Genomic DNA, 18,147 nt, shown 5'->3' with positions numbered 1-18,147 from the left:
ACATTAACATATACATATACATTAATATACTATAATTGTTACAGTATATGAGATAAGTGGTTACCTTGCTAGACACCAGCTTGACATTTCCTGAGGCCAGTGCTACGGCTGTGTCAGCCATCACTTCAGCCTTGATAGATCCCAAACCCCCAGTAGCACTCGTCTTTATGAAGCTGTCCAACACCACATCCAACAAGTCTGTGATCTATAAACATGCATTTTAAAGAGAAGTGTAAATCTGTAAATGCTGAATCTCAAAGAGCATTTATCCAACCCCAGCAAATTGCTTCACAGTTCTTGAACACAACCAGAGCTGCTGTTGAAATACTCAAGTGACATTACGGTTTAAAGCCATTTATCATTGTATGGGGATGCTGTTGAAATAATCCGATTATTTAAGGATAAGCTAATAAAGGACGATAAATCAGAGCATCTGTAAAGGTGGAGGGCCTACCTGACCCAAGCTGCCCCATATCTTTGCCTGTATGGATGGGTACATCTGCTTCTCATTAATAGTCATTGTGATGAGTTTGTCCAGGATAGCTGTGACGCGTTGCCTTTTAGCGTCATCGTTGTGTTTGCAGAAGCGCACCAGATTTTTTAGCCAAGGAGTCATGTACTCCAGACACAGATGCTTTAGCTCAATACCTGAAAAAGTTTATATATATGGGGTATATTGCAATCAACATGGTACTTTATATTAAAGGTGTGAATTTGTATAATACTGACTTGATTTGCTAAAGCCAGAGATGCACTCTTCCAGAAACTCCAGAGTGAGGTGGGGTTCATTGGCTGCTAGTGTTTTGCTAATGGACACTATAAATAGGGTGTTGTTTGCTGGGATGCACAAGCCAGATGTTTCCAGAAGTTGTCCTTCAATCTTCAGGTTAAAGGTGCAGGTTAAGGCACAGAGGAGATTGTACGCAGCTGACCTATTGAACAAATTTTTAGTTAGCACAAAAGTATTCAATGCACTTATTTACTTAAAGCTGCAATTTTTGGATAAAATAATCAAATAAATAAATAAGTGAGTGAGCTACATATTTTTGTTGCTAGGTTAATTTTATGTTGCCTTCATTTAACCCAATTCATAGTGGTAAGCTTATAATAATAATGTGTCATAATAATTTTTAATTTATTATTATTTAAATTATAAATATTTATTTATAATTAATAAGTTAGCTTATAATAATGATTTATAATAAACCAAAAAGTTCAGTCTGAAAATTTGACTAACGTGTAAAAAAATATACATAATTATTTATTATTATTTAAATTATAAATATTTATTTATAATTAATAAGTTAGCTTATAATAATGATTTATAGTAAACCAAAAAGTTCAGTCTCAAAATTTGACTATCGTGTAAAGATAAACATCTTTTTTTATATTTAAATTATAAATATTTATAATTAATAAGTTAGCTTATAATAATGATTTATAATAAACCAAAAAGTTCAGTCTTAAAATTTGACTAACGTGTAAAGAAAGATATACATAATTATTTATTATTATTTAAATTATAAATATTTATTTATAATTAATAAGTTAGCTTATAATAATGATTTATAGTAAACCAAAAAGTTCAGTCTGTTAATGTGACTATCGTGTAAAGAAATACATAATTTTTTATTATTTAAATTATAAATATTTATAATTAATAAGTTAGCTTATAATAATGATTTATAATAAACCAAAAAGTTCAGTCTGAAAATGTGACTAACGTGTAAAGATATACATTATTATTTTTTATTATTTAAATTATAAATATTAATAATTAATAAGTAACTTATAATAATGATTTATAGTAAACCAAAAAGTTCAGTCTGAAAATGTGACTATCGTGTAAAGATATACATATGATAAGTGACCTGCAATTTCATATTTCAAACTGAGGTGGCGATATAGAGGCAAATATTACAAATTGCAGCTTTAAAATCATTTCAATATTTGCTGAAATATCTAAATTATGTATGAGAATCATAAAATTGAAAAACTACATGGGATGGCAAATTCAAGAGCCGCCCCAGCTAAAGTAAAGACACAACGGAGCAGTATTAGCATTTCTAATCAGTTCACAACAAAGACACAGGCCTGCAAATGAAAGGCCCATTGTCATAATAAGACCTTTGTCATAATAAGGGACTGCATTGGACCATTCACCCAAAATTTTCAACAACAGCCTCAGCGCAGCCAATACTTCACTATCCCAAGATACTCCAGGAAAGAAAATAGCATTCACCTCAAACTGGGGTCTGAGCTTCCCAGGTTGAGCAGGGCGATGTTGAGCAGGGTGCCAGGAACATCTTTAGGCCTGATCTTGGTGTGTTGAGGAATGGAGTCTGGTTGGGAGAGCTCCCAGCGTGTACGGATATGGATGATGGACTGAACGATAGCTTCGCACTCCTGGTGCATGAACGAGAGAGGGGTGCCCTGGTTAGCGATGGTCAGTGTGAACTGGCTCTCATCCACCAGGCATATTTCCTCGATCTCTGAAGCATAGTAAATGTCATTCAGGAAAACGGGTTGGCCGAGGACACGCGTACGTTCGGTGGCGGTCACCTGTACTGTTGTTGAGCCCACCTGTATAAAACAAGGCCAAAAAGGTTAAAAACGAACATTTAGGAACATAAGACTTAACAGAAAAGAGTAAGTTTGACTTATTTGTTCTGGGAAACTTACAACATAGAGCTGACTGTAGAGTCATAACACAGGAAATATACTTGCACACAAAAAAGCTAAATGAAGTTCGCAATGAAACAAAAGTTGTATGGTGCTTATTTAAAAGTAAAACTAATTTTAAGACCTCTCAATGCGGCGCTTATGGCACAGAAAATAACACAAGTGGCAACACAAGACCCAAGACAGACATTTGACAAGCATGTACATAGACCAACAATTATAAATATCACAGATACACACATCCTGTGTGAATGGCCCATTTAACATCACTCTTTTATAAAGTTTAGCATCCATTTAAATACTTGGCAACAGAACTATTTTTCATTTTTAAGAATCACAATTATTTGTAATAATGCAATTTAATCCATACTGTAAGTGCATTTAACATTACCAAGTTTTTACCTTGATTGACACCTTAGTGTCCTTGTGTGCAAGCTTTAGGGTATTGTGGAAAACTTTCAGGTCTTCCTCCAGTGCCAGTGTAGCAGCGGGCAGCTTCTGCTGCTCTGGTTCGATATGGTCGGCTAGGCGTGCGGGCGAGTCGATAAACAGCAGCTTCTTGCTTCCTTTGAGGCCAGTCAGTAGCCGTTCATGGTATTTGGTATATTCTCGTACCCAGGTGTTGCAGTTGTAGATGTACACGGCAGCCACGTTCTCGTAGGCGAAGTTAGGAAAGACCACGAACCACTTGGACAAAAAGTCAGTCTTGAACCGGTTACTGGGACCAACATGGGTGAGATCAACAACAATCTCATAGTGCTTGGCATAGTAAGGCTTGAGGGTTAGCAGCACATGGTATATGAGAAGATCCCCGTTGATTTGTCCTGTTTTGAACCTGGGAGAGAAAACAATGGCAATTTAGGTATTTACCTATGACCTGTGTGACTTGAAGAAGTGTTTTGGGAGTGATGTGAAGCAGTTACAAGTAAATATATAAAAAGACGCTTATAAGACAAAGGTCTGTAACTACGCCTTTAAATAGTAAATGTTACGTGTTGAACAGTAAGATGAACCTACTTAAATATAACCCTGCATTTTTCTCATGTAACCACAGGTAAAAACTCAACTGAGAACACTTAAATAACATCGTAAAGCAGGGTGACAGGAAGTGACTGCGCAACTTTAATACACTGAGCATCTTTGCTTCAGCTCACTATTCAGCATCCAGCTCTCCGGATAAACTCCATCATCATCAAGGCCTTATATCTACTTTGGTAAGAAACTAAGTATTGGTTTAAAAGTATTGAAAACTAAAAAATACCTTTTTTAATCTCACCGATACTTGTTTGTCTTAATAACTATTTATGTTCACTTCACAGATATCAAAACATGGCGACAACAAAAGGATTCACAGTGGTCAACTCCACCTTCTCAGAATTAAATATTTCACTCGCACTGACTACCTATCATCCGACGGGGGCTTCAGAGATCAGCTGTTTTATTGATCCCCAGCTGGCGTTTATTGTGGCCGCTTCTATTGGAGCCGTCATCCTGATCTTACTAATAACCACCATAGTGTTGGCATGCAACATCTCCAAACTGAAACGTCACAACCTGGCCCCTCGTCAATCTCGAAGCAACGCAGATCTAGTGAGCGGTGCGGGCTACTGGGGAACGGAGAGAAGAGAAGGAGGCATCGTGGGTCCGTGTGAAACCAGCGTTCTTCTTGAGGATGTCAAGACTGATGGAGAGGAAGAGGAGATCCAGGATGAGGACGCAGGGCCGAGCCAGTATATCTCTACTACAAACAGCTCTCAAAACATTGAAAGTGTGCCAACAACTATCCAAAGCTCAGCATCCAGGGAATCCTGCATAGATCCCATAAACTTGGAGCACATGCCTCTAATGGTGTAAAGCAAGATGGGATGTTTTTTTTTAAATATAGGGTCAGATCTGGAGACAATAAGCGTGATATGGTATCTGTGGCTGATTCTAGCGGTGGTATATTTTGACCATTTTTGTTCGTTTTTTTCCTTTTCTTATACTCAAAAAAAATCCTGTAGTTTAGTTTAGCAGTGACTAAATATATTGTGGTAACAAAAAGACAAAATTATAAGCTTCATTTAACACATAACGTAGTTTATAACATGGAACTAACTATGAACATCTGTTAATTCTGGCAAGGACATTACTTCTAAATGAAAGAAAATCTAGATTTAATGAGACACATGCTCGGTAAATAACAATATGACAATTTTGCAAACAAAGTGTTTTTGCAGATAATTAAAGCTGAAATTTTTCTTATGTAAATCCTTTCTCCTAGCCAATTTCTATGTGCATAGGCAACACAAACTAATTCATACACTTGAAAAAAATAATGGTGCTTAAAATATTCTTTACAGAGATCCTATAGAAGAACCACATTTGGTATCTCAAGAAACCATTCAAGTCAAAGGTAGAGATGCACCGATATATCGGCTAATAATTGGCAAAAACGAATTTTTTACACTATCGCTATCATCCAACAGACGCTAGATATGAACCTGTAAAAACTTTTAAAGAAACAATGTAAAGAAACATCACTAGTTTATTGTTCACTATTAAAGAGCACCTATTTCATTGCAAAAAAATTATATTATTTTGTGTATTTGGTATAATACAATGTGTTTGTGTGGTTTATGGTTAAAAACACATTATTTTCTACATATCGTACATTTTTGTAGCTCCAGATTTCACTATCTTCCTGAAACGTACAGATTTGAAAAGCTTTGTGTTCCTGAATGGCCAGCTAATCTGTACGTCATGATTGGCCAGAATACCTCTGATGTCAGCCGGAAACGTGACGCTCCTTACTATGTTTGAAAGATTCAGTTGATAACAGGAGTTAACCTACAGGCTGTGAGTCCAAGCGGAAGGAATTATGATAATGTCGGTCTTGTCTACATCACCAATCCCAGGAAGTAAACTGTTGCCTACAATCCGTGTGTTTGTTGTAGTCCAAGAAAATAGATTTACATTGGAGATGATAACTTTGGAGTGTGTCATTGTTTACTTTGGGGTATGTACCTTTTGCATATCCTTAAAATGTACTAACACACACTTTCACACCAAAGGAAATAAAGGAAATGTAAAATTGTGAATTGGACAATAGGTGCTCTTTAATGGTTCTTATGACAATTGTAATCTTCAGAATGTAGTTAATATAACTACCAAACTATCGGTATCAGCAGATATCAATCTGAATCATCGTTTTCGCAAAATATTTTTTTTTATTAATTTCTCTTTTATCATTTCATGAAAATGCATTATTTGTACAAGGCACATCCAATTCATTTGAATTTTCCTTTACATTTCCATGATCAGAAAGGAGCAGATGGAAGAATATTATTCTTATATTTTATTGGTGCATATCTAGCAAAATAGTTCTTAAAAGATAAAAACTAAGAAATTAATATCAGTACAACAAAGAACCTTTTTTTAAAAAAACCAAATAGGTTCTTCATGGAACCATTTAGCCAAAAACTTTTCCTCTATGGCATCGTGAAGCACCTTTATTTTTGAGAGTGTAAAGGGCTCCTTATACTTCTGCGTAGGGCCTACACCAGGGCTATTCAAATCTTACCCTGGAGGGCCGGAGCACTGCATATTTTAGCTCCAACCCTAATCAAACTTAACCACCTGTGATTGTCTAGTGATCATGAAGACCTTGATTAGCTTGCTCAGGTGTGTTTGATCAGGGTTGGACCTAAACTATGCAGTGCTCCGGCCCTCCAGGGTAAGATTTGAATAGCACTGGCCTACATATAAAAGCAACAACCGAAGTAAAAGCAACTTGCCCAGTAAACCCACAAATATAGAAGAAGCTTGTGTATGTTATTTGAGAAGAACAGCAGTGGAGGAGGTAAATAGATAGCGAATATTCTTGCAGTTTGAGTTAAATATCTCAACTTGGGCCATCTTTGTTTTAATCTCATAAGCAGAAATTCGTGTGAGGAAATGCGGCACAGATCTTTTTGACCTTATGGGAGGGGTTCTAGCAGACCAATCAGAGCATTTGCGGTTCGTGTAGCATTGACACGCTGTATCATTTTGGGACGTCAGGCTATGCCATAGGGTACTTCGTAGGGTTCGAGTCTCTGTGTAGGCTATGCCGTTCAATCGACGCAGAAGTATAAAGCCCGCTTTAGTCCCCAAACGGTGTATACATCAACCCTGCAGTAAAAAAGCAGCTAGATGATGCAACATTGGCTCAACCAAAGGGTTTGGGAAAATCTGGACAACAGTGGAAATAAAAGGTGTGTCACTTTCTTCCAATATTATAATTATAACATGATTTATCCAGTAATGGCCAAGAAGTTTGAAAGCAGTATAGTACTTCATATACTTTAAGACCTTAAACATAGTAAAGTTCGCATGATTTGCCTTGAAGGGCCTTGCCCACCCTTGTCATTCTCTGAGCTCCTTATTTGTACTTCAACGTAAAATAAAATGCTAACGATAAAGAAAACAGTGTACCTACATTTTTTTTTTCAGATAAAGAACTGTGTTTTATGCGTGTATTCTTTCTCTATCACAGTTACAGATAAACTCAATTTCTAAGCTTTACATTTAAAAGAAAATTTAAATTGAAAAAGGAACTTCTTAGAAGGATTACGAAAACAGAGACCAAATGAGATCATTTCCCCTCACATGACTTTTAAGCTGCTAAATATATTCTTACACTTTAAGATAAATGTCAAAATTCATAATGCTTTCCTCCTTGCTCTTGTTATGAATAAATCAACTAATAAACATTAAATAATGGAGCCACAATACTGATGCAGTTTTCGTTTGCAAACCCATGCTTTCACACGGTTACCACAGACTCTTTCCTCAAAGATAAAAGTTGTATTAGCACAAAACGAACGCAACCATTTCATAGCTTTCACTTCCTGTTGAGTGAAGGTTCCGTATATTCATCAGATCACACTTCGCTCTTAAGCAAATGCATCTGAGGCTGTCTGGGTATGGATATATTCTCCTGATTCATTTCTCATAAGCCAACAATTCAATCTTTCTTTGGAAAAATCTTAAGTGAGTTGATTTATTTTATTACGTTAAATAACTACATAATATTTGAGTATGAAGTCAGTTACTGTAAAGCTAAATGCAAACCTAGTTTTCATTAACATCCTATATGCTATCATTGCCATTCTGTAAACATCTATGAAAAAAACTGTTGTGTTTTTTAATACGCAAAGATCTGATGTAATACGTACAAGTATTTATTCAAAGATTCAGAGAATTCATCATAACCCATTGCATATTATCAAGAGTATCTGCTTGGGGATGAAATGGTCTCTAAAGTAAAAATGTCTCCTTTTGCAAGGTGTCCCATAAAAACATGAGGTCGATTTCATGCCCACTTGTCGTCATCTTCCTCTTCTCACTGCCATGGAGACCGAACGGTAATTTAACGGCAGGCGCAAATATCAAGAGGAACAATGAGCATATCGCTGACCATCATAGGCTTAAACACACAACAGAACCGCAATCAGGACTGAGGCACTACTCTCTTGGTGCTGAAAAAGAAAACGTGGTTTCACTTTCAAGAAGCATGGAGACGCAACATCTCACAGAAACAAGTGAACCAGAGCATCAAGGCCTCCACGTGGGGACTTTCAGTGCTCACGTACTGAATCAGAGGGGGAAGAGAGATACAAATGGCACAGGACAACACCTGCGAACCAAACCAACGGAAACTACGGAAAGGATCCTCACACAACAGGCTATCCTAAATACTACAGAATTTATGTCATCAATTAATTCATCTGAAAAAGTTGTGGCACAACAGGTGAATGCAACCAGAGGGCCTTTAGTTGCAACGCAAGACACAACACAGGAAATACCCTTAATATTAAATTCCACTACCCTCAGTAATACTATTCAGCCACGTGAAGCAGACCCGGAGAGCAACACAACCACTGCAAGTAGTGACCTTCATACTGTACACCAAACACGGAAGGCTACAGTCCAGACTAACCAAGTGACTCACACCTCCACAGTAAGATCTGTGACAGATTTGATCACAACCACACAAAGGGAAATAATCACAGAGAAACGGCCTACACCTACGATCAAGCCAGTGGAGAAAACCACAACCACTCTGAAGACCACCAAAAAGAAAGTGGTCCCTCCACCTAATAGCAACCAACAAAAGAGCCCAGGTACTATTGTAGCATCTATAATTTGCAGTACGTTGGCATTAATGTTCATAGGGATCATATACATCTTGGTCCGGAAACGAAAAATCCAGAAAAAGCAGCTGGAAAATAATGAGTGGGCCGGACCCTCGCCGTTTCTGGATGGCGAAGTTCAACCTGACCTGCCGACTACGGCGGAGTCCGAGTCCGTCAACAGACGAGGCTTTGGCCAGATCTCCATTTCCAAATACCTTCCCCATCGACTATCCAAACATCTCACACTTCGGAGGGATACAGACGAGGAAGTATTCATGGGGGATATACTGCAAGGAAGCACCTTTGGCAGACAGAATCCGGACGAGGTCAAAGGTGCGAATGGGGAACAAACACTGGTTCGAGACTTGCCAGAGACAGAAGAAAGTCAAAACCATCAAGCTCCAGCTTCTGTTGACTCCACAGACACTAAAATCCCAGCAGTCACGGTGGATATCAAAGAATCAGGCGAACTGAATGATGATCTCCCTAAATCTTCACCTCAGGACCCTGTGGTTAAACCACTGCACCCTTTAGTGTCTATAGATCTTGATTCGCTTTCAGAAGACATAGCTCTTACGCAAATATCAAATGTTGGGAATGTTCCTCCTGCTCCACCACTGCCATAATCTCAATCTAACAGACAATCTTCACTGCTTACAAACCACTCAAATGGAGAAAATCATCAGACTCATATTTATATTAATAATGACAACTAAGCAAACACATATGTTCTTGGAAACAACATATGAGGTTAGATGCAAAAACCAACGCTGTGAAAGATGAGAATGATATCAATCTATAGCTCTCAGCACGTATTAAACGTTTATCAAATACTTGCACTTCAAATCTGCTTAACCTTGGCCTTATGCCATTCAGAATTTTTTTTCTCAGACGCACTTCAACATGTCCTTGTCGCACTTAAATTGTTATGTTTAATCAACTTGAAATTAATTTAATTTAAACTTTATTGACTAGCGAGAGGCTGCTCGAAATAAATAAAAAATAAAGTTGAAATAACATGCTAATTCAACTTTTTTAATAATTTATAGCAACTCCTTGGTAGTCAAGAAAGTTTAAATGAATTGTAATTTCAAGTTGATTAAATAGTAATAATTAAAAAAGTGATTAAAAATGCAAATGCAACAAGGAATTTTATACAGTCTGAGTATTTTATAAGTCAAATATTGCAACAGTTTAATCCTTAAATTTTTTAGGAAAGCTGAAAAATGTCTCTTTGTAGTAAAAATGCACTTTTGTTTTCCAAATCTTGTGTGTTAATAGAGCTGTGTGTGTAAGAATTAACATGTAAACACAGTATGCATAGCTAACAGTATTTCATTACTATTTCACATTGCTAAGCTGCAAGCTATGAGGAGCTATTATCAACATCAGAATCAATATCACTAAATCTGATTCAAAGCATAAAAAACACTGCAACTACTCAAGCCTGTGTGTTCTCATTTCTTCGGCTGTAAAATAAAGTAGCATTTGTGGGTTTGCACATTTTACTAAAGTGCCGTGCAGGAAGTCGTAATCTATCTAAAACATCAAGATGGCCACACTATGTTGCTTTGAAACATACCATATTACAAACTGACTACTAAAACATTTTTATACTCCACTAACTAACACGAGCAGTTTACTGCAAATGCAAAGATTCACAAACTGTTCTTTGATTGACACTGCGCTAAGTAGGAAGCTAGTACAGATGCTTACTGCACATGAATAAATGTCGGGTCTGTGCAAACCAACAGCAGAAGTGAGAGAGGAAATGTCACAGAGTTATATTGGGACACAAACCACAAGACTTATTATCTGCCTTTGGTTTATATTAAAGTGATGGAGATTAGTACCAGTCATAACTTTAAATACTCCCTTGTGGTACGCCATAAAGTAAAAAACAACCTGGTAAAAGTCAGTATTTATTTCACACGCCACAAACAAAGGACATAAGGATCTATCAAATCCTAACCAACTGTCACAGCAAGCAAAAAATTGTTTGTTATGCACAGGCATTTTGCTTATAATGAAGAACAGCAATTGTTAGTACCATAGTTACATGGTAACTAAACAGTTCCTTGCACTTTCAAACTAGGTTCATCCAAATATTTTCAGTAGCCTATCATTCACTGCTGCAGGTTTCCTGCCTCAGTAACTCTTACAAAAGCATCACTGTGTTGCTATGCAGGTGTCACACATTCGATTGGTGTTGCCAGGCTGCTTTAATGCACTGGTAAAAATTCACACCCTATTGGTGCTCCCAGAAGCTGCAAAAGCTCATTCAAAACACCAGGGGAAAAAAAAAGACGAACAGAGCAAAACACATCCTAATAATCTAAGTGTGGATTTTTATAACTGCAGTTATTTTTGTAGGTTGCATTAACGGGTCATTGCAGACTCATTTAAGTGACTGTTATAACTGGAAACCGAGCTGTCAAAATACACTATTGGGTAAATTGACAGTGAGCGGGATCACACTAACCAAAACAAAAATAGACACGTACATTCAAAAAGAGAATAACTGGCTATAGCTTTGTTTGTCCAGAGAAACTTAGCATGTTTTACTAAATATAAACAAAGGAAGAGTTTGGTTCCAAAACGCAATAAATCCATTTTGACTAATTTGGGTAAAAATGTGTTTTCTATAGACCAATTTGGAGTAGACGCCACAGTTACGTCACTGCAAGCTGCGCACGCAATGTGGTTGCAGAAAAACAGTGGAAATGAATGAGACACGAGTGAAACTAGCAATATAACTCACAAGAAAATGTCCTGTTGTGCTGTTAAGTGTCAGAATAGGAATACCAAAAAAGATGGCTTTCATTTTTATAGAATACCATTGTCAAAGACACCATTTGAAGATAAATGTAGGTGTTTATGTTTGCAATAAGCCCTTAAACGGACAGACTAGAGAGATGAAATCATCTGGAAATCTTTTAATAATTAGAATAGAAATTAAGTAGAGAAGATGTCCGGTGTTCTGTCGAAGTCTGTTCCCTCCATGTGTTTCTTATAGCGTTTTTATCACGTTACATTTATAATTTATTCAGAATAAATGTTTCTTATACTGAAAAAGCAATAATATCACCATTTTTTTTTAATTTCATAATTTTTTCGTTTTCTATTATTTCTTTTAATTTCTGTATATATTTGCTTATATGTTCTTTCTGTTTGTTCTAAAATTATACTGGTTTACATACTTAAAGGAATATTCCATTTAATCCAGATAATTTACTCACCACCATGTCATCCAAAATATTTATGTCTTTTTTGTTTAGTCAAGAAGAAATTATGTTTTTTTTGGAAAACATTGCAGGATTTTTCTCATTTTAATGGACTTTAAAAGAGCCCAACACCTAATACTTAACTCAACACTTAACAGTTTTTTTCAACGGAGTTTCAAAGGACTCTAAACGATCCAAAACGAGGCATAAGGGTCTTATCTAGCGAAACGATTGTCATTTTTGACAAGAAAAATAAAAAATATGCACTTTTAAAACACAACTTAATGTCTAGGTCCGGTCGTGACGCGCCAGCGTGACCACACACAGAGGTCACAGAGAACGAACGCGAAACTCCGTCCCAGTGTTTACAAGTGTTGAGAAAGAGGACAGTTGCGACGTTGTTGTATGTCAACTGATACTAATTAATGTCTTTGTGTCAGTTTATTGTTTAAAATGGTCCGCAAATGTGCGTTTTATATATGTAACACGTGACCTCCCTACGTCACTACGCATTTACGTTAGGTCACACTGGCGTATCACAGCACCGGACCTAGACAAGAAGTTGTGGTTTAAAAGTGCATATTTGTTATTTTTTTTTGTCAAAAATGACAATCGTTTCGCTAGATAAGACTCTTATGCCTCGTTTGGGATCGTTTATAGTCCTTTGAAACTCCGTTAAAAATAAACTGTTAAGTGTTGAGTTAAGTATTAAATGTTGGGCTCTATTAAAGTCCATTAAAAAAATGAGAAAAATCCTGAAATGTTTTCCTCAAAAAACATAATTTCTTCTCGACTGAACAAAGAAAGACATCAACATTTTGGATGACATGGTGGTGAGTAAATTATCTGGATTTTTCTTTTAAGAAAATGGACTATTCCTTTAATAAATATAGCACACACACAATGTGAAGTGTTATTAAAATATAAACAGGCCTTTTTAATTTATGTGTAAACATAAAACTTTTATAATAGTTTAAGAATAAACACATAAGCTATAAGTATGAGGAAGACATAATAGAAAAAGGGAAAATTATGAAATATTTAAAAACCGTTATTATATATAAAACATGATAGTATTGCTTTTATATGTACTTTAGCGATTCAGACTGTAAAAATAATTGATTTAGGAAAAAAGAACAATACAAATATATTACATACATGCATATCAGTAGCCAAGCCATTTAAACTTGTTATTTATCTAAAAAATAAACGTAATGTGATTAAAACGCTATAAGAAACATTGCACTAAAGGGAAACATAGGGGAATCAGACTTCGACAGAACCCCGGATCCATGAAAATCACGGTTTAATGCTAAAACACTTCTCACAGCTACTGCGTTGCTGTCACTTTCTGCAACCAGTTTGGCTCCGCCCACAAAAAGTCATCTCTGTTCGCAAAGAAGAAAGTGGTCTATACCACAAAAGTGACAAGATGCAAACCAATATTTTCTGTTACAAACTTTCACACAGCATTTTTAGGTTATAATAACCTAAAAAAATTCTAATTTCATAATTTGATTTTCAAAGATGTATTATTAAAAACTGATAATTTTACTGCAAAAGTTTTTTTTTTCAAAATGCTATAAATCTATTAAATCAATATATAAATGTGCATTCATATTTACCATGTTATGTTCATTTAGCTGACTAGTGGTACACACAGATAAAAAAGGCATTAATCAGAACCCTTACTTTGTCATATTAAGAACACTGTCAATGCTGCTGTCATCCTTGGGATGTCGTCGCTGGACTTTTTTGACAGCGATCAGCTGTAAAATGTTTTTGTCCTGCTTGATTTTTTATTGACTTTACGTAAAATAAATGGAAAGTTTTTCATAAGCTCCCCTGGGATCAATGTTTTAGCATGACAGATGCTTGACGCTGTCGTGTGAGAGCAAGCAACAGCCGGCATTTTTGCTTTTTTTAAATGGCGTTTATCACGTTTTCGGACCAAACTCTTCAAATATATTATAATAGTAAATACCATGAGGAAGGCTATCTGTGCCGCTACCCGTGGGTTACTGCCCTGTTATATGTTTTAATGTTATAGCCATATTTAAATAAAGGCTTTTTACCTTTTGATATATGAAGAGTGCCTTGGATTCCCCTTTTTTTCATATTATAATAGTATTTTGATGTATTAAAGTCAAAAACCTACATACTGTCCTTTTAAAAGTAATCCACACACTTTTTTTGCTTGAGGTTAGATTACTAATAAAAATAGTGAATTAGTAATCTTTAAAAAAAACTATACAATTTAGGTTATGAATATCTTTGTTACCACATGTATGTAGTTTTCTCAGCATTGCACCTCAATTAATGAACATTTCACATCTATTACGTCACTCAGCAGGACACACTGTGGGTAAACATGATGACATCTGATAATTACACAAGGACAAATATTTAAAATGGTTAGCAATGAAACCAATTTCAAACCATAGCCCTCAAGACAAACACAATTGTCTTAAAGAGTGGACCAGAAACTGACATAAAGCCATGTGACCTCTTCTTCTACCTTTCGCAGCATAGCTGCGTCATACACAGCAATAATAATTAACCACAAAACTACTTATCAAAGCACTGGGTTGTAAATAAAGGGGCTGTAATAAATGCATGGACCATGACTACAAGGCAACAAAACTGCGGGAGAGAGAGAGCGAGAGAGAGAGAGAGAGAGAGATAAAGGGGGTGGGAGAGGGGGAGAGAAAAAGGGGGAGAGACAGCCAGAGAGATTGAAGGAGATGATTTGGTTGCGTGTGCAGAACCAGAATATAAAACACTAAAGTCAGCATCTCCCCCTCATCAGCAGCAGTATGGACTGAGCCTATGCTGCATTCAACCCCCCAGCCCATCTTGGACCCCTCCACTTTCTCTCAAGCTGATGCTGTAAGCAGGCAGCCAACGGCAGCAGCGGAGGCTATCTAGACGTGCCAACACACTGCACAGCCATGCCTTCAAGAAAAGCAAGGGAAGGAAGTGGCTAGAAAGTGGAAATATACCACAGTAACTTACTGCTGCCAATGAGAGGGGGTGGGAAGGAAAAAAGAGCGAGAGTAAGTACAAGAATATACAGGAGAGGGAAACAGCAAAGAGCGAACGTGGACCTTACTGTCAAACCAGTGGATTTATACATGCATTTAAATGACAAAATTATTAAACAATCAAAACCGCCTTTTGCTGATTTAGAAAAGCAGGTCTAACAGAAGAAGAGAGGTTGTAACGAACAGAGAAATGTCCTCAAAGTGATGGAAAGGATCAGGTAAGTGATATATGGCATGAAAGGCAAGCATTCAAACCATTAAACTCATGGCAACTAGGTTTCTGGGTGCTGACACAGCCATGCAGTAAGCATGCTTATTCACAAAATGCACAGTGATGCTGCAGTAGGGCATTTTAGTTTTGCAAAACATGGGTATCTCAATCAAAGCTCACGCTATACTGTTGCCCCATCGAGATTTCTAGAATCGAATGCGTTATAAGTCTTGCATTTCTTTGGCAAATACTCAACACTTTATGTTAGAGTAAGATTGACCGTAGCCAGAATGCAAGAACTTTCCAGAACAGACTGTGGCATGTAGACGCGCACACCGAAACACATAAACGTACCATGCCGTCTCCCTATAATGTGTATATATATCCAGAGACTACCGACAAACAGTGTGTTGGATTATGCAGGACACAGCATTGCTTTAAGGCTAAATGCCAACTTCTTAATGCTGCAGCAGGACTGTGTAGCTCCTGGCAAAATCTCAAGCACAAACCTGAGAGTAGAGACCTGAACATCATAAGAGTCCATTATGCTGGTGATGGATAATGTGTGTTATGATGTCTTTACCATGCTGATGCGTAACACAACCTCCAATCTGATTTTCTCTTAGTGGGAACAACTTGGTACAACCAAAAATCTGATATCTTGGCAAATGTTTTACACTACTCGACATATATCTGAATATTTTTGCATTCTCACTTGAATAATTGAACAACCTGATGGGAGGATGCATGTAGGAAGTGGGATTTCCCATCTACATTCACTTCTAAGTAATGTGTAAACATTGTTAAGTATGTATGTTTAATGTTCATTATACTCGCTCAACCCACCTGCCTGAAAGTTTGTAATCTTCCTGAGAAGATCTTGATTAGCTGGATCAGGTGTATTTGATTAGGGTTGGAGCAAAACTTTGGAGAGACATCAGCCCTCTGAGCAGGATTGGACACAGCTGGGTTAGGGCGACACAGTTGGGGGTCAGGGTATTATGATATTATAATAAAGCGTTCAGGTCTTGAATTTAAAGAAAAAGGTTAGTGACAAGTTTGTCTTTGTTCTTTCAGAACAGTCAACATCACACCTGCCTCCATGCCAGCTAACCTGCTGCTGCTGCTTCTGCTACTTGGGGTGCGTGTGCTGGCCATTTGCCCACCCATGTGCACCTGTAGCAGGGGCCACAGAGTCGTGGACTGCTCTGCCCGTGGCTTGAGTCTCCTTCCTGACAGCCTCCAGCACAACATTCATTTCCTTAACCTGTCTCATAACAGGCTCCAAGACCTTGATGGACTCCTCAGCCATTTTGACCACTTAAGAACTCTGGACATCTCCTACAACCACCTCCAGCACTTTCCGGTTGGCCTGCCACGAGCTCTTTGGGACATACATGCTTCTGGAAACTACATCCGTCAGTTGGAAAAGAATGACACTGCCTATCATTGGAATCTCCAGTCTCTAGACTTGTCAAAGAACCAACTAGAACGAGTGGTTTTGATCAACAACACGCTGCCTAGTCTGCGAGCTCTCAATCTCAGTCACAACAAATTCTGGACTGTCCCAACGAACATCCCCCATAACGTAGAGATCGTGGACCTCTCTCACAACTACTTGCTGCAGATCTTACCTGGCTCGCTGGATCGGCTGCAGAGGCTCTCTAGGTTCTACCTGCATGCAAATCGATTCACCTCGTTGAGTGACGGTGTCTTCAGTCAGCTGGTGGGACTACAGCTCCTAACGCTCGGAGATAACCCTTGGGCTTGTGAGGATGAGGAGAACATTAACCATCTAATGACATGGATGCAGCAGACCCCAGCGAAAATCCTGGGCTGCCCTTGTTACACCAGGCCCACATGTGGAGAGGTCTACTTGGTCACCAGGAGAACCTGGCTTTCGGCATACACAGAGCCACCACTGGGTGCCGATGCCCGTAATCCTGGCCACCGAGAACCCTTGCAGGTGGTTACCTCTGAATATCTGCCCAAGTCATCTCTGCTGAACCTCCCTCACAATCCAAATGCTGTCAATGCTTCTGGAGCAGGGGAGCAAGTGCTGAGCATGGGTGGGGGATTTCTCACTTCTACCCCACATAGTCTGTCCACAAAGACAAGCACAACAATTCGAACACGTAGCACGAAGAAGATCCTTCCAGGCCGAGCTGGCAGCACAAGTCATCAAATCCAAAGGTGTAACATTGAAACTGCAATTCTGAATCTCTTATGCACTGCAGTGATTCTAAGTGTTTTGTGAATTAGCAAAACAATATTGAACTAAAAGCTCAAGAATGCAAAAAGATACTCACCTGTTTGGTTTTAAAATAGAACACTCATGATCATTCTTCACCGTTTGCAATTTTGGGCTGCTTTCAACAAACTTACGGCTTTCTATAGATGTGACCGTATGGCTACTGTGTATACTCACGTCTTCTAGAATGTATACAAGTACAACTGAATTACCAGTTTATTGGTGAGGCAAAAATAATGCACTTTTCATTAAAAAATAATGCACTTTACAATGTTATGCAACGCTTGCTCATTTTAATGTTCTTTGTTTATTACATGTTAAATTGAAACATTCGGTATTAATGATGTTGCGTTCTATGACTTAAAGAAAACTGGGATCTGTAACAACACATTAAGGTAAGAATAAAGTGATACGGTCTTTAAACTGTTTTCGCTATACCTTAGCTATAAAATAATAGGGTTTTTACTATGTGTAATTTATTTGTGGCATCATTGTCTGAGACAATAGTCCATAAAGGTCTACTGTAGAAACATGGCGGTGCAAAATGGCGACTTCCATGTAAGGGGGCACGCGGTGT

At 37.6% G+C, this 18,147-nt stretch overlaps 3 protein-coding genes across 7 annotated transcripts in view; 2 read left to right on the top strand and 1 right to left on the bottom strand.

The window, feature by feature from the left end:
* Window positions 1-10,285, top strand: part of LOC135770945 (uncharacterized) — a 33,076-nt gene extending 22,791 nt beyond the window's left edge. For both annotated transcript variants that reach the window (XM_065280887.2, XM_065280886.2), the window contains exons 2-4: window positions 3,737-3,896; window positions 4,002-7,695; window positions 7,991-10,285. In XM_065280887.2, coding sequence (XP_065136959.1) covers window positions 8,006-9,466 — 1,461 coding nt within the window. In that variant the 5' untranslated portion in view covers window positions 3,737-3,896; window positions 4,002-7,695; window positions 7,991-8,005 and the 3' untranslated portion in view covers window positions 9,467-10,285. The remainder of the gene's footprint in view (window positions 1-3,736; window positions 3,897-4,001; window positions 7,696-7,990) is intronic.
* nf1a (neurofibromin 1a) overlaps window positions 1-18,147 on the bottom strand; it is an 89,917-nt gene that overhangs the window by 30,929 nt on the left and 40,841 nt on the right. For all 4 annotated transcript variants that reach the window (XM_065280881.1, XM_065280883.1, XM_065280882.1 and 1 more), the window contains exons 36-40: window positions 3,085-3,517; window positions 2,243-2,583; window positions 730-932; window positions 455-648; window positions 65-205 (exon numbers count right to left, since the gene is read on the bottom strand). In XM_065280881.1, the coding sequence (XP_065136953.1) occupies window positions 65-205; window positions 455-648; window positions 730-932; window positions 2,243-2,583; window positions 3,085-3,517 (1,312 nt within the window). The remainder of the gene's footprint in view (window positions 1-64; window positions 206-454; window positions 649-729; window positions 933-2,242; window positions 2,584-3,084; window positions 3,518-18,147) is intronic.
* Window positions 14,773-17,971, top strand: LOC135770439 (oligodendrocyte-myelin glycoprotein). Its single transcript, XM_065280132.1, has 2 exons — window positions 14,773-15,326; window positions 16,397-17,971. Exons 1-2 carry the CDS (start codon window positions 15,313-15,315, stop codon window positions 17,574-17,576), a joined length of 1,194 nt encoding a protein of 397 aa, XP_065136204.1. The 5' UTR covers window positions 14,773-15,312; the 3' UTR covers window positions 17,577-17,971.

The sequence above is a fragment of the Paramisgurnus dabryanus genome, chromosome 8, assembly GCF_030506205.2.
Source record: "Paramisgurnus dabryanus chromosome 8, PD_genome_1.1, whole genome shotgun sequence".
NCBI classification, from domain to species: domain Eukaryota; kingdom Metazoa; phylum Chordata; class Actinopteri; order Cypriniformes; family Cobitidae; genus Paramisgurnus; species Paramisgurnus dabryanus.
This window is presented reverse-complemented; position numbering and strand designations above follow the sequence as displayed.